The sequence below is a fragment of the Anthonomus grandis genome, chromosome 2, assembly GCF_022605725.1.
Source record: "Anthonomus grandis grandis chromosome 2, icAntGran1.3, whole genome shotgun sequence".
Taxonomy (NCBI): domain Eukaryota; kingdom Metazoa; phylum Arthropoda; class Insecta; order Coleoptera; family Curculionidae; genus Anthonomus; species Anthonomus grandis.
In genome coordinates, this window is record NC_065547.1 from 46,795,943 (window position 1) to 46,813,750 (window position 17,808).

Consider the following 17,808-nt stretch of genomic DNA (forward strand, 5'->3'; position numbering starts at 1 on the left):
AATCACATCTGTAGATATAGGTCAGTTCAGAGATCTATTAGAATCTTTGATGTACCGCGAATAGTCCGTGTGCCGGTGTTGCTTGTATTGTCCCATGACATGCTCGTTTAAATCGCAAATTTTTATGTGGAAAGAGTCATAAAGTAATATTCTAAGCGATATTTAATTATTCCATTAAATAAATACATGTTTTAAGCATTTTTTTAAGAATGTATACATTTTATTAATAAAAATTGACTATATGCGCCCACGTACTATTTTGTTACACGTCTGACCTCAGTCACAGCCACTCAACCGTGAAAAGTTGCACAGGTCCGGCCTTAAAATTTATTTTTATTTAAAACTTTATTATTCGGGATTTTTGGGTTTAGTTTTATTAAGTTAGAAATTGAAGATAGTTGATAGCAAGATAATATTTAATTTAACTATAAGATTTAAATACCTAAAAAGAGTTTAACCAAAAATTTTAATTTAATAAGTTTAGTTTTTAGCGCCATCAGTGGGGTGTTTATAACAAGTGATAGGTAAAGAGAGAATAGGTAGTACGAATTACTTAGGCCCATTTATTCTGTGGATCAGGGCATTAAAGATTTATTTTTTGACACAAAAGGGTAAAATGTTTTGGTTTGTCTTCAAATTTTATATATTTCCTTTTTTTTTGGTATTGAGATTTATTTTTACTTGGTGGTGATTATTAATGGGGATTTTGGCTGCCATATTCAATGTCCTTTATTATTGTTTTTTTTTAATTAATACATATTATGATATATTATTATAATAATTTACTCATGAAAACCCCCATCTCTATATTTAGTACCAACTTCTTTTGATAAAAAGTAATTATGTAGTCAGAAAATTGGAAGTATATTTTTTAAAATAAACTTTTACATTAAAAATCATCTAGCTGTCTATATCTTATGCGTGTAAAAGACAAAAGTTTTACTTATAAAAAAAACACACACTTTACATCCTGAATGTAATATTTATTAATTTGTTTGCCTCATATTTAGTTATTGTGCATATTAGGAGAGATTAGACGAAAATTAACAAAAATAAATGCTTATACTAAAAATAAAAATCTTATACAAAACACTACATTTACAAGTATACTGGATCCTAAATACTTTTATAAATTTCACATCACTCTCTTGAATCTGGCCCAAAGAGTTAATACAATTTTCTAAATTCTGGTTTTTTGCTTTTGTTCTTTAGCAGTTTTTTTCCAATAAGGAAGGAAATAGTTTCTCTGTTGCCACTATGGATTCCAACTTCATCTCGCACATCAGCATATGGATACTAAAGCATTACATTATATATACTTTATTGTGTCGCTGAAGGACAAACAGGAGCAGTATAAGCTGAATAAAACAAAACTTTAAACTTGTTTAATTAATAAAAATATGGTTTTCTTACTATGGCAAAAAAGGGACTTTTTTCCAGAGAATGGCGGAAGAAGCAGTCTTTGTTGTATCACTGAACAACAAACAGGGGCTAAAGCTGTAAAAAACAAAATTTTAAACTTGTTTAATTAATAAAAATATGGTTTTCTTACTATGGCAAAAACGACTTTTTCCCAGAGAAAGGAAATCATACATCAATCATAAATGTATCATACCATGTTTCGGATAAACAATATATGGAACTTTTTTCCTCCCAAAATTTTTTAATTTTCTGCAAATATTCTATACTCCAGCAGACAATTCCATTACAGCAGCTCTTTTGTTAACCATCTTAAGCTTAAATCCAAGTTTTATCAGATGTCTCGGCAAGGTTGGGACTGAGAAATGTTTGTCCCTTGCCGATAAGGTGTCCTTAATCATCTCCTTTTTATTCTGTCTTTAATCCCTTTTTCTACAAGCATATTGTACTATAGGGAACCCCTGTTGCAAAGCACTACAATCATTTGTGAACTGAGGATCATTCCTTAGATTGTTATTGACATTTAGATAAATTTGTTAGGCGTCTGTACTTAAACAATTACGTTTTAAAACTGCTTGATTTTTCCCTGTAGCTTCTACTTCCCTTGCTTCTTTTTGCTTCCTCAACACTAGAAAATGAACTATCAGAACTATGTAAGTCTAAATCACTGCCCAGATCACTCTTATTGTTTTCCTCACAAATGTTATTGTCTTTCTTGTGCACCCACAGTGTCCACAAGCCCACACAAACACTTTCCTCTTCAGTTGCCAAATTTTTCTGCCTATTTTCCCAGGGTCTAACATTTTAAGGTCTTGAGGTATAATACCAAAACAAATCCACAAACACAAATTAAAAAAAACACACTTCCTCACAGTAAGAACTACAAAAAATGTAAACGGATACAGGCCAAATTCTCAACATTCATAAACGTGTAAAAAGCAAAACCGGCAAAACTCATCAAATAATAATACCCTCACATGACCCCCCTCTTGACTATTAAAGGTGATAGACCCATCCTTAAAGATCTCTTTAAAAACACGACGAAAGCAAAGTTTACTGAATAAAATACTAATAAAGTACTACTAAAATAAGTATTTTATTCAGTAAACTTTGACGAAAGTAATACAAAAACAGCCCAAAAATTTATTAGGGTACGGCCCCGTAATCTTCAAAATCAGTGGGATAGAGAGAGATACAAAATCACTTGCACAGCCTGAAGTAGGAATTACCGAAACGCAGGTATTTTATCTTTGTTTAATAGACTGGCTAAAAAGAGGTGACAAGTCTGTGAGTGCTGGAAGTGTTTAAAATATTTTGTAAGATGCTTCGATTTTAGTCCGCGGTCAATTTTTTGATATTATTTTCTTGTGATATTATTTTCTTTCTAAAAATTGAAATTTTCGAAAGAAAAATAAAAAATGCTATAAAACATGGGGTTTTACATATATTTAAAATGATTTCATAGATAAACAATATAAAATTTTGCCATTTAAACATGTATATCATGCGACAATAAATACGGCATAGGCGCACGGACTAGTTACTACGGCATCTGCGACACATCAAAGATTCTAATAGATCTCTGAACTGGACTTTAACTGCAATCATTCGCATTACACTTGCAACAACACTGCAGATATATTCCCGCCAAGTTAATGCTTCATCAATTATTAAGCCCAGATATCGGTTTTTTTTTTTATAGTAAGTGTACAAAGGCAATAAGAATGTTTGTGGAAATTCACAAGTGTTCCTTAAAAAATATTATAAATTAAATAACTACCAACAAATTAGTAAGGAAAGAGTCAATAAGTAAATATATTAAAAGTAAAATTTGAGTAACCGTTTTTCTATTTGTTTTTGAAAATTTCAGACGTGTATGGGGTCCAACACATGCATTGAAACCGCTGAAATTGCTCTTCTTTCAGGTTTGGCCTCATATTTTAAGAAAGTTTTGATATTGAATACAGAAACAAGATGAATTCTGTTCCGTATTGAGCTTCACTGGGCTTCCATCAGCATATTCTGATGTCGGTTGCTGCTCTATGTGAACAAAAGTGATCAGTTCTTTATAATCGTGATCTGAAAAAAACATTTTTAAATGGAAGGTCCTACGCATGTTGGACTCAAAGAAGTAAGATATTTGATTGGTTTCAAATATATCATACAAAATATTATTAAAATAATTTTTATATGCATAGAATTATTGTTTATTATTGAAATTTTCCAGGTTTCAAAAAAGATTTACAAACAACAGTTTAAAAAAGAATGGGCCCAATTACCTGGATTTTACTGGGTTGAACCCAATAAGAAAGGACCTAAGTATGCCTGGTAAGTGTTGACTAATATTATGTCGTTAGGTGGCTTGTTATACAAAATATATCTATGAATTCAAAAATAATTTTATTTTAGGTGTAAAATATGATGCGACATAAATATAGCCGCAGGAAAAGTGCAACTTTCTAAACACTTAGAATCCGGTAAACATAAAAAAGCAGTCCAGAAAGCTGAAACGATTTCTGATATGTTTGCTGAGAGTAGGAGTAAAATAAGCTTGGAACAAAAGGTGAAAGAAGGTATTATACATACAGCAGGTTTTTTGGCCGAACATAATCTACCCATCAACTTAATGGAACATTTTATTGATTACCTAAATGCTGTGTGTACCGATTTCGATATAGCAAAAAAAAATCAAAGCAGGTAGAACCAAAATAACTAGGGTTCTTAAAAAAGTAACAGGATCTTCACAAAAGTCATATTTGAGAGAGCTCATGAAAAATAATAAGTTTAGTTTAATTGCTGTCGAACCGACAGATAACTCGTGCATCAAACATTTGTGTTGAGTGGTTAGAATGGAAATTGGAAAAAAAATAGAATATAATTTTTTGAATCTGATACCGGTGGCAGAAACTACAGGAGCAGGTCTTTTTCAGAAGAGAGGTATTTTTTTTAATGTAATAAGATTAGCGCATTTGAAAACAATAATTATACTTTTAGGTTTACAACTATTTTTCAAATAGCCCGTAAAGAATGGAAGAATTAAAGGAATTTCAGGAATATGTATGTGTTGCTCCAGTTAAAATCCTTCATTCAAGCCAAACCCGTTGGCTTTCATTGGAGAGTGTGGTGAAAAGACTGTTAAATCAATATAACGCTCTAAAACTTTATTTTACGGATCAAACTGTCAATAATATTACTCAGGCAGATCTTATTTTAGAAAAACTGAATAGGGGAGAAAATCGACTTTATCTGGAGTTTTTATCTCATACTTTACCGATCTTTAATAATTTACTAAATTTACAAAGAAATAGCCAACGTAGTAAAAAGAATTCTAGACTTTTATATAAAAGACGAGAATATTAGCTCTACAACTATCGATAAAATAGATTTTAAAATCCCCAGAAATTTTGTACAACTGAATGAAATGTATTTCTCAGCAGAAATAAATTCAAGCAGTTTAGAAAAAATTGGCTAGAAAGAGTTAAATTAAATTGCTTAAGTTTTTAGATCGAAAGTATTCAGCAAATTTATACAAGATTTCCTCTTAAAGATTCTATATTTGAAAAAATGGAATTTACAGATCCAGAAATTGTTAAATCTCGAAAGATCAGATCTATCAGTCATATTTCCAAATTATTTCTTAACTTGCTTGATGTTAATATACAAGAAATTGATAATGCGGGGTTAGCTCTAACAAACTTTTAAATTGATTTTAAGATTAATAAGTCGCATGACATCTGTGAATTTTGGAAATATATTGCAGAAATTAGAACTTTAGATAATAGTGGTCAGCCTTTTCCAAATCTAACAAAATTCATCTTTAATTTACTTACTTTGCCTGTTTCATGTGCTAATGTGGAAAGAGTATTTTCCGCCATAAATTCAAACAAAACAAAACAAAGAAACAAGCCAAAAACTTCTACCATTACAGCAATACGGCATACAAAAGATCTGGTTAACAAAAATAAATCTATTTGTTCAAATTTCTCAGTAACAAAAGAAATTATTAGAAACCTCAGCCAACAGATCTATGAATCTAACTCTGATTAACATTTTATTTTTAAATATATTATTCTATATAATAATATGCACTTAGATATGATTTTTAAGTTTTTAAATATAGGACATGTTATTATGTTATGTGTTAATTTCATTTAATCCATCCTTAAATAAAAAATCTTTAAAATATTGTTAGTTTTTTATTTCCTGGGGCAATATATTTTGTTCTTTTATTTAAAATATTTTTTTTAAATAGCAATTGAAATTTAATTTAAAATCAAGGTAAAAAAATTACGTTGTATAACAATAGATGAACACCCTGCTAGGGTCTTATTAACAACAGCGCCATCTCATGCTTTTTTTTTAATCTCATGCTTTTACGAAATATTTCTCATGTAAACATTTTTCGGCACCTGGGAACACCGATTTATATTGTGAATGTTAAGCTTTATACCCGCTAAATATTCGTTTTAAGTTTTATAATTTGAAGAGATAAATTAGGTTTTCTATTAGATCTGATGATGCCCTTAAGGCGGAAGATATTACCAGACCATTAAAGACAATAACTTATCAGTTATTGTTATATCACTATAGTTTTAGAATTTCGATCTTAACCTGGAAAAAAAATCAATGACTTTTTTGGATTTGGACGTCTCATTAACTCAAAAATGAGTTTACAAGTGGCTGCATACTCTAAATCTATATTTTCCTATACATGACACATACAACCTAATCCTACTTTTTACACAATTTAATTTGATTAGGTTGCATTGTCAAACTCCTAAACTAAATCAGTTGATTAAAAATGAAGAAGCTTAGAAAATATATTGATTGGCAACTTTTCATCTTAAAATCCCACTCTATCAACGAGACCCAAATTATAGTTGCCCTCTAAACTTTATAATTAAACTTTGTTTATGTAACACGACCTATTAAATTAATTTACACGTGACTGCATACCCTAAATCCATATTCCCTTATACAGGGCACCGTAATCCGGCTTTTTACCCAGTTTAATCAACTTTTCGCGCTTTAATTTGCTATGACGTGACCCAGTTTCAATTGATTAGGTTACATTTTCACAATAACATTCCTAGGATAGATTAAGCCGATCAAAGAGACGGTCCATGGTCAAAGGCAGGAAATTAATATCGACGGGAGCCTGATCCCACCAAAGCCTTATACCCTTTGAATTATTTAAAGGATTTGCAATTTTAAACCATTTGTCCATTATTAAATGTAAATACTATATAGGGTATATAAATTACATAAACCCGACTAGTTCACATGCATATTCAATATTACGGCAAATTAATTTCCCGATGACCTCCCCGATTCATTGCCAGGTTCGAACAAAACACGAATTTCCCGTGATTTCCCATTAATTTATGATCGGTTTGAAATGGAGTATTTTCCGCTTTTGGCTTACGTGGAAAAAAAATAAATATTTATCGATATTTTTAGGTTGAAAACGGGATGGAGTGTAAAAACGGCATGTCTAGGAGGTTTTAATTCGGGCCCAACGGTTAATCAACCATTGGGAGAAGATGAACAACAAAGTATCGTAGACGTTATCCAGAGGGCTGAAAAATTGGACTTAACGGAGCAAGAACGGGTAAGATAGCTCTAGTTTCGTTATCGAATAGGTGGGGCTTGTTATCGACAGATAAAGTGTTTTAAAATTTGCATTGTGCTATTGAAATAATATATTTTTTGATCAATATGGATATTTGCCGAGCTTTAAATTAAACACATTTACTGGTTTAATTATTATATAATGAAGAAAATAAAAATAGCATAAAAGAGATTTTCCTTTTTTTTACAAAAACATGATTCCAGTACTAGGATTCTAAAATCACGATTCGACACGATTAATCGATATGACTGATTCTAAATAAAATTGACCGATTCATTAATTTTCCAAATATAAGAGGTGACAAACAAATTAATAAATTAACATTGATAAAGATCCAATTTCACTGGTGTTAAAGGTTCTATTGATTGCACCCATGTTGCCATATTAAAACCAAAAATGGATGAACACAACAAGTTTTTATGATTTTCCATGAATTCAATTGATATTTTCCAATGAATAGTGGTGGTTTTAAACATTTTTTTTTATTTTAAAGAAATATTATAGGCATATATTTAAATTAAAAAAAAATACGGAGAAAAATAAATGAAAATTCTTAGTGTTTATCAATAGAGAAGACAATCGACGTTTCCATCCGTCAAATATTAGGGAATATAACAAATATATACCAAAAAAAACCTAAATCAAATCAAATAAAACAAGTTTAGCCGACGATTGAAATTTAGAATCACCATTCTCGGCACGACTGAGTCGCGATCGAATTCGAGGTCGTGATCGTATCGAGATCGAGTCGCGATTTTAGAATCCCAGCCCTAATTACTAGCAAAATTCTAACGTGAAGTAGTGTTCTTGTTTGTCAAAAGTCAATTGTCACTTTTTGGGCTATGCTACATTGGTTGCACGCTGTATATTTAAGGTAAGTACACACTCAACGATTTACTAAAGGTACGTATATACTAACTTATTCTAACAGATCTCGATTTGATTTGAAATAGTCTCGATTTGAAATGTTACATCAAAATCGCACGAACAAAATAGTTTTATAACTTTAAAAAATAAATCAAAGTATTCACCCACTTATATAAGTAACCTACTAACATTTAAGTTTACTTCTTTTCCTAAATTAAAATAAAACTGTAATAATTCGTTAACTACATCTCAAAATATTAAAAAAATTGCATCTTTTCCCAATGTTTAGAAAATATTTTTCCTAGAGATGTCAGCTAGGTTTTCAATAGTTCAAACATATTTAATAGATATATCTTTATGAGATTGTATATTATCGTATATATTAAAGCACGTACACTATCGCTTATACAGTGCTTTTCTTTGAAGCCCCCCCCCCATTTATTTCTTGAACGGGTCAAAAAAAATTTTTGAAACTTGGCATAAGTAAATTGGTCTATAGATACTATTTTTCACTGTAAACTAGGTAGTTGTAAATTAATGTATATAATACTTTTAGACAGGTCAAAACGGAGTCCACCGAGTCCATGTAATAAATATTAAAAGTACTCAATAAAACCTTTTAAATGAGGTAACACAAGATTTCTATTTAATGCATTTATTCAAGATGGCGCTTATGTGTTATTTTGACATTTAGAACTGTCGTTTTTATGTCAAAATAAAATAGTGACGCATTTATTTTTGTACACTGATTTTTACCTATTCAAAAATCATAAAAATGTAAAACGTTAAAATAAAAAAAAAAAACTTTTTTATTAGGCCGCCATTTTGAAACGAGTTAAGATATGGGTCTAATATTTCAGGGTTATAAAGTACTCATTGAGACCTTTAAAATGAGGTACGACCCCCCTTTCTATTTAAAATTTTTTCTCAAGATGTCGTTCAGCCGCTATCTTGGAATTTACAACTACTGGAATTTACAGTGAAAAAAGGTATCTATAGACAAATTTACTTATGCCAAGTTTCAAAAATTTTTTTTGACCCGTTCAAAAAATAAATGGGGGGGGGACTTCAAAGAAAAGCACTGTATATAGAGCAACTTCTTAAAAAATCTAGTTTTTTTCTTTTTTAATCTCCTTTTTGAAAATAAGTCTGCTTAATTTTTATGTAAAACAACTTTATTTATATCATAATATTTATTTTTAAACCCTGTATATAACTAAAAGAAATCTAAATTGTATGGGTCAAAAGAGAGCTTAAATTTAAATTATTTCTAAAACAGAAACTTTAATTTGAATTATTTATTTTAAATAAATTTACATTTTATTTATTATCTGGTAGCATATCCTTTATTTCTAATAACTAATTTACACCTTTTTTTCATTGATTTTAATAGTCCATCAATATAGTCCTGAGAAATTGCTTTCCAGATAATTTTGAATTTTCTGATGCAATTCGTTCACATTTGATAGATTTTTTTAATGAATTCTCCAACCAATTTCATTCCACAAATTCTCAATGAGGTTATGATATGGGCTTTGGGCTGAAAAAGGCAAAGGCAAGTTTCATCATTATTAACACTTGCCAATTTTTAATTAGTTTTGATGTGATTGTCGTGTTGAAAAACCCATTTTAAGCACATGTTGTCTTTTGCCTATGGTAGCATATTACTTTCCAATATGTTTTGGTATACAAAGCGATCCAATACACCTTCAATTTTCCCCAATGGACCCATACCTAACCCGCAAAAGCAACTCCAAACCATAATGCCACCACCACCGTGTTTTACGGTGGGTCGCGTATACTTAAGGTTAAATATTTCATTTACCGGTCTCCTAACCCAGCAGATACGATCGGATCTAAATAGTTTAAATCGACTTTCGTCTGAAAATACTACTGTTTTCCATTTTTGGTAAGTCCAGTTAAGATGCTCTCTTGCGAATCGAAGTCTAGACTCTCTGTTTTTCTTTGAGATAAACGGCTTCTTTGCCGACTTTCTGCCATGTAAATCAGCTTCCTTAAGTCTTTGTTTTATAGTGCTTACCGATATTGAAACCTAAGTCCTAACTGCTGCTTAACTCGATAAGCACTAATAAAGGAATCTTGCACAACCAATCTCTTTATATTTCTATGCAAAAAGTGGCAGGAAAATAAAAACTAATGCTGTGGCAGTTTTTATTTTCCTGCCACTTTTTGGCCAATTCCTTCCAAAGTACCCCTTGTATTAACTGTAATAACCATTCTGGATATTATGGATTTATTTAAATTTAAGGTCTTTGCTATTTTAGACTGCTTTTCTCCATTTCTTATTTTTTCCATAATATTTTCCTTTATTTGAGGAGCAGACTTTCTAGATGCATTTTGTCCATTTTTTGTAATTTTGGCAATTAAGCAAAAACTGCTACGTGTCTGGCAAGAAATTTATCGAAAATATGATATACCCGAAAAATTGATCAAAAATTATGCAAATGATGTACTTATATGCAGACAATCTGGTATTGATTATATCCTAAAAAACTTTGAAAAACTGTAGGAAATACTGTATTTAGTTTCTCAACCTTGGACAAATTGCATTTTGTTTGTCTATACAAAGCGGCATGAATTAGTACAGCAAGGATATGAAAAAAACGTAAGTAGGTTTATAAGATCAGTATTTTATTTTTGATATACAAAATATTTTTAAATGTCATAGAGGTCCGTGTCGTCATCATTATTGCAATCACATAGCATGTCACCTTCTTCGCTATCATTATCACCCTCAGTTTCATCTTGGTTCACTTGATTCTCATTTTGTTTATGGTTATTAGAGAGAATAGGTTGCAACCATGTTAACTCAGGATCATTAATCCAATTTGCCCCTGATAGTTCCACCAAAGGTTTTGAGAGGCTCTGGAGTTTTTTTGTTTTAAGATCATTTTGAAGCATTACAACAGGTAGATGTAAAGTCGAAAGCTTTTTTCCGCGTTTTAATAACGTTTGAAATTGCTTGGATGGATCGTCATTTCTGTAGAACAACTCGGTCTTAAGCAAAATATTGCTGTTGTTTTGTGATCTCTTAATAATAATCCGTTTGGCCGCACTGATTCCTTCAATTTTTTTTAAAGAGGTTAACGCAGTTTTTATATCGTAAAAAACCCAGTCCTTACCAAGTTCTCTAACGTCTCCCTTTTTGGAGTATATCTCATGATATTTTGTAAGTGTTTTTATTGTACTGTAGGATCATGTAACTTTTTCTATTTGCCCGAAAACACGATCCGCTGGCAAATACGAATGGCCGCGTACCGGAAAGGTAAGACTTACCTGACATTTACGCTCTTTAGACGTAGGATTTTTTTCCTTTTTCTACTACCACGATCTGTATCACCAACTATATGATCCCCTGTCACAGGGAAATCCATTATTTTAAATTTATTCCGTAAAAAACAAAGATCTTGAAAGTACTCAAAATAAACACTTCCAACCGCAACAAGTGTAACGACAAACAAATGGCAATAAGTCCACGGTGCAAGGACAAACTTCTGTTTGATGTTTGATTGAGTTTGTCTACTGGTAATGGACATATACCATATAGAAAGTCCAAGGTATTTTCATTATTTAATTTGCATGGGACAAAGTGTATTTGGAACGTCTTTTGTGGCATAATACTGTAGCAAAGTGTATATAGTTTGCAACGCCATCTTTGGTTGAAAAAAAGGACAAAATACATACGGAAAGTCTGCTCCACATTTGCAGTGACAAATGTACACTCCATGGCATTTTTAGTCCTTATAATATTAAATTCACCACAGATTATCTGAAGAGTACAAACGGAACTGAACAAAATTTCAAATAAAATTTAGTTGCTCTATATATGGAATGCTTAAAAACCAACAAAATTATCATCAAAGCCTGTGGTCTCACAAGTTTAACATCATGGTATTTGTTAAATGCTAAATCTTATTTATGTCTGAATTCCTAAATATTTTGGCAGTAAATATGTTTAGTCCAATCAAGTTGCAAAGACATAGAAGGCATTAACCCTGAACTACTACCGACACATTTTTATTACATATGTACTACTGATGGGTAATAAAATATGCTAATAATATGCTGGTAATAAAATATAATAATAAAATTGCCATAAAATCAATAAAAAAAAACTTTAAAATTACTTGAGTATATTACATTACATAAACCGAAAAAAACCTAAAATTATTTTTCAGAACACTTTTTATGTTTTATTTCTATACCTTTTGATGCAAATTGGTACAATTCCGTCAATTCAATTGGTACATCTCCGGCTTTTTGGTTGTTTCGTTGACAGAATTGTCATGATGCATGCTAGAAAGTAATATAACGCTTTTACTTTTTTTTGGCACATAGCTCACTATAGTGGTTGAAGAAGTAAATCCAAACGTTGATGAATGAATTGCACGTTTTCGGTTCGGTAAAAAATCAGGTGGTACAGATTTTTTATTTTTTCATAAGGTTCCCACGTACGTCAAACTGTTTTACTTGAGTTCGTCGACGAGTTCCACTGAACTGTACCAGTTGTCCCCGGTGAAGTTCCTGTTGGTGCCTTTAACACACTCCACAAGCCTCAGAACCACTCTTGTTAGATTTGAAAATGTAGGCTTTTTTGCACCATCAATTTTATTTTGGAACCGGCATAAATCTCTGCATCTACGAGATAATGCGTTTTAGCGTCAGCCAAAACCTGCACGTTAATTTCATATTTGGCAGGTTTGTTCGGAATATACATCGAAATCCACACTTTCCTCGAAACGGTACAAGCATTTCGTCTACAGTTAGGTAAATTCCCGGTGAATAACATGACTTTGATCTAGCTACAAACTCATCAAATAATTCCGACATAGCGACCAACTTATCCGTTTTTACTCTTTCTTTTCGGGTTTTTACATTGTCAAATCTGAGACAGCTCAATAAAAACGAAAATCTGGCCAGACTCATAGTAGCACGAAAAATAGGTCTTCCTGTCCCATCACCCACATACAACGGACGTCTTCATGATTAGCTTTAAAGATGGACTGAAGATACAACAACTCAAAAAAACGCCTTGATTTCACATATGTTGGTATTTTCAGTAAGACCAAAATTTAGTTTGTGACTAAGCAAACCTTTTAGACTTTTTATAGTTTTCTCTGGTGGAGGTTATCTTCAAATTGTTAAAATCAACTAACTTTTGTATCATCTCATTAGGAATTAGACTCCAAGCATCTACAGGCTCACGTGGAGGATTATTACGAGCAGGGCCAATAAGGCCAGGCAAGATAGTAACCAAATTATGAGCGGGGGTCCTACCTCTAATACCTGCTGTTTTTGACCATTTGGTATTGTCTTTCCCATACCAACTGTTCCTGATGGGCAACTCTTCTTCTTCCGAATCGGAGTTTTCTTGCTCTGTTTCGGAATTGTGGTCGCTCAGTATTTCATTGTCCTCTTTATTCTCGTCACTCTCTTCAGCCAATCTTTCTAGTTCCTCTAACAAAGCTTCTCTGTTTGGAACACCAACGGATATACTTTTCTTGCTCGAGCCCATTTGGTTTAAGTCTTCCATACTTTCCCAAAAGTCTTCAGACTCTAAAATATTTCTTAACGCATCTTCTGACAATGCCCTAGAACTGGACGCCATTGCGTTGCATTTACTGAAAGATAGTAAAAAAACACATTTTATATCTATTAACTTATACCTTATGGCCACAAGTACCTATTCTTGTAAAATAGATAAATATCTTGCAAAAAATAACAACGAAATAGATACTTTCAAACCAATAAGCAGTTATTAACTTGTCGCGTATTTACTACTGATGGGTCCTCAGGACCCAGTAAATACTGCCTTTGAACCTCGCCAACACGAACGAATATTGAAGTATGAATTTATGCCGGCGAAATCACGCGTATGGTATTGCGGAGGAGTACCGAGACAGCGAGTATCCAATGTTGCCAAACTTAAAAATTATAAGTAGCCTATTTAAAAATAGGATGAGTCCTCAGGACCCATCAGTAGTAGCTACGGGTTAATCTTATAGTGGCTAATCTTGCAATGGGTGCGTATACTGGCTCTAGGTAATTCTCCTCCTGAACCTCAAAACCCTTTAGCTACTATTCTAGCCTTCTTTGTGTCGATATCCTTAGTGCGGAATATCCATCTGGTTTGTATGGCTTTCTTTCCACAAGGTAAGTCTTTAGTTTCATATGTGCTTTTAACTCTTTTTTTTATAATTTCCTTCCATAAATCACTTTTTACAGCTTCGTCGTTTTAAAGTTTCTGGATCATTTTGACCTGTAAATAAACAATATGCTGAATAAAGTTCATATTCATTTAAAAATTTAGGTGGATTTATCTTTCCTCCTTTACTTAATGTTGCAGGTGTCTGTATCTTTTCTTCATCACTCTGTGAATTTTCTTGGTAAGTATTCTCTTCATGTACTAACTCATTCTGCTCTTCTATTCCTTCATTCTTTCTCTCCTCTGTTTCGGCATTCTCTATTCACTGGCACATTTGTCTTCTTGAGTATTTTCCTCATTTTTTGGATACTCTTCTATAGAAATATGAGGTTTTCCTAAACTTGTCTTTTAAGTAAATTAAAATCTATCTGGTTTTCGTCAAACACTACATCTCCAGAAAATATTACTCTTTTATTTTCTATATCCCATAAAAGATACCCCATTTCATTATATCCTACCATAATGTTTAATTCAGCCCTCTTTTCAAGTTTATTCTTTCTTGGTAAAGTAGCTGACAATGCACGGCTTCCAAACATTCTTAACTTAGATAAATCATTCTTACCATACCATAATTCTGAAGGCGTTTTACTATTATTTGCCATTGTTGGAGACCTATTAACTCATATGCTGAACATAAAACGGCTTCTCCCCATAACTCTTTTGGTAAATTGGTATCTGAGAATTTTATCCATTAAAGTTCTATTGATACGTTCGGATTTTCCATTCTGTTGTGGGATATATGGGGATGTATATTCAATTTTTATACCTTTGTCCCTGCAAAAATCCTAAAAAGACCTTGACGAAAATTCACCACCAATATCACATCTTATTTTTAGATGATTTTACACCCATGTACAAATCAATAATGTTATTACTAGCTTCATCTTTATATTTTAGCAATTTTACTATTAAGAAATGAGAATAATCATCAATTATTATTACTTGAAAGTACCTGTAACCCTCTACAGTAGGTGTCACTACTGGACCTGCAATATCCGTGTGAATAAGTTCACTCATTTTATTTGTTTTCTTTATACACTGGTTAAAAGGTTTTCTAACACTTTTACCTTCAATACAACTAGCACAAGGGTTATCATTATATGGTAAATTAAGCAGTTTTAAACCTAACCGATTTAAATGGCCTTATTTTTAACCTTAACAGCATTATTACAATATTTTTGTGTTTTATAATCTATTTTTATTAAAAATAAATTACCTACTAAAGGAGCTGCTCTAATTACTTCAGAGCTATAAATGCAATAGGATATTCATCTCTCTTCACTAGCTGCTTATCCATGCTGCCCTCCAAAAGAGCCTCCTTGTTGTCATGAAAACCCCTTTTACCTTGAAAAGTACCTATAGTATAAAGTAAGCATTACTAGCATACTTTGATTTTAGCTTTAACTCTTCATCGAGTAATCTCGCCTTTACAAAATCCATGGTTAAGTCAGTATTAAGGGTCTCTATGGCAGTCTGGGATCACTTTAACTTTTTCACTTTTACTTGTTATCCTCTTTGAAAGTCTCAAACTGTCTCACACTCAGTCTCACGTCTTGCGCGATTCTGGGCCCATAACCTGATAAATATGGATTATTATTTAATGATGATGGTTTAATTATTATATAATCAAGAAAATAAAAATAGCACAAAAGAGATTTTCCTTTTTCTTACAAAAACATGATTCCCTAATTACTAGCAAAATTCTAACCAAAAAAAGTGATGTTCTTGTTTGTCAAAAGTCAATTGTCATATTTAAGGTACATCACGCTGTATATTTAAGGTAAGTACACACTCAACGATTTACTAAAGGTAAGTATATACTAACTTAATCTAACATTTTTTCCTTATTAGACTATTAAATTTTGTTTCGATGGAAATAGTGTTTTTCTGGCATGGTTTGTTCAATTATACTAGAAAAACATCACTTTGTTCCCATACTCTTCTAATTATTACACTCAAATAAATATATATATAAATGAGAAACCAGCTTTCCACCCATTCCCTATATATCACCCTGTATATTTCTAATATCTTTCATGCATTTGGAGTTATTTTTAGTTTTATAGTATATCTTATTATATATCAGGTTGTGGAACTGTGGCACCTTAAAAAAATTACATTAAGGACCTCTGAGAACTAGATAAAATCTGAGATGGATAGAGAAAACTCTCTATTGATTCTACTTGAATCACTTGAATTAAGTGAATATTTATTCTGTATAACTAGCTTGCTATCTCTTATTTTAGGTCGGAAAACTAGTGCAAAAATTGGAAAATATGCGCAGAAACGCCCTAGGTCGCAGCTCCAACCAGTGCCTATTATGCGGCGATACTTTTGGCATTTTCGGTCCTCAAAAAGTCCGGTGCATCGACTGCGGCAGATGGGCGTGCCTACGATGCGCCATAGATAAAGATCCCAACACCAAAGGGCATTGGTAAGCTTCATATCCGATCATTAATTGACACCTGTAATATATATTGATTGTAGTTCGTTCCTTTGTATGATTTGCTCAGAGACCAGGGAAATCTGGAAGAAATCTGGAGCGTGGTTCTTTAAAGGGCTTCCGAAGTACATTCTGCCGTGCGATTCCAGGTTTAAGAGGAGCAGGAGCGTGAGATTGCCCAGGAAGTATCGGGAGGAGGAGAGCAGTTCCGATGATGAGAGAAGGATGCAGTCGTGGGGGAGACAGAGAAGGCATTCTGGAACTGAGAGTACTCAAGGTACAAGCAAAACTGGAAATTTATTTTAAATAAATGTGACGAGTACAGGTTTAAGCTTCCTTTAATCTAAATGAGGATGATAACCAAACTTGTATCGAGTCACTCTATATTGAGACGAAAATGTTACAAAAAAAAATGGTATACTAGTGGATAAGGTAGAGACATATATTTGGTATAAACAAGAAAGGTTACGACAAATATTTCGCATATTTATATAAGAATTTTTAATTTTTGGGGTCAGTATAGTATGTTTATTTTTTTAAAATAAAGTTATGTTGGATCAATTGATGTTCAACGGAAAAAATATATGCTTTTATTGAACAAGGCATGTCGCAAAAGCAAATATAGCGGTAGTAGTGTGTATGACTAAAGGAGCATTATCCAAAACCTATAAGAAATATTTAGAACTAGAAACAACAGGACTGTTTTGAATGCCAAATTACTAGGAACCCTAAGGTTTCGTTTCGGACCTAAAAAATGACAACGGAGTCTTAATCAGCATCACCAAAGACCACCCTGAATGAATTTTTACCCCTCTAAAGTACAGGATGTGTGAATAAAATGCCATTGATCTTATTAAAATTTTTTAATTAGACCCTTTTGTGGGTCACTTTTCAAGTTTCATTCAAGAATTCGGTGGATATATCAAAATGAGCGTTATTTAAACAAAGAATCAATCAACGGTACCTAATCACTCTTCGACGATTATTGCCTACAACAGCTACAACTTTTCACACCTCTTATTGCATTATGCTTCTGCAAGTTATAGTAATGGCATCACGAAGTTCGTGTTTGAGATCAAAGAATTTTTCAAATCAATTTGTGTAAAAAATCGAGCGGTGTGAGGTCATGAGTGAATCAAAGGACACTTTCTTCCGATCCAGATATTAGGGAAACTTTGATTCAGCCAATTTTTACATTATAAATTGGTGCCCCGTTTAATT

The 17,808-nt window shown here is 32.2% G+C and overlaps 1 protein-coding gene across 5 annotated transcripts in view; it reads left to right on the plus strand.

Moving 5' to 3' along the window:
• Positions 1–17,808, plus strand: part of LOC126746706 (rabphilin-3A) — an 83,467-nt gene that overhangs the window by 42,068 nt on the left and 23,591 nt on the right. For all 5 annotated transcript variants that reach the window (XM_050455056.1, XM_050455050.1, XM_050455059.1 and 2 more), the window contains exons 3-5: positions 6,880–7,030; positions 16,391–16,578; positions 16,632–16,864. In XM_050455056.1, coding sequence (XP_050311013.1) covers positions 6,880–7,030; positions 16,391–16,578; positions 16,632–16,864 — 572 coding nt within the window. The remainder of the gene's footprint in view (positions 1–6,879; positions 7,031–16,390; positions 16,579–16,631; positions 16,865–17,808) is intronic.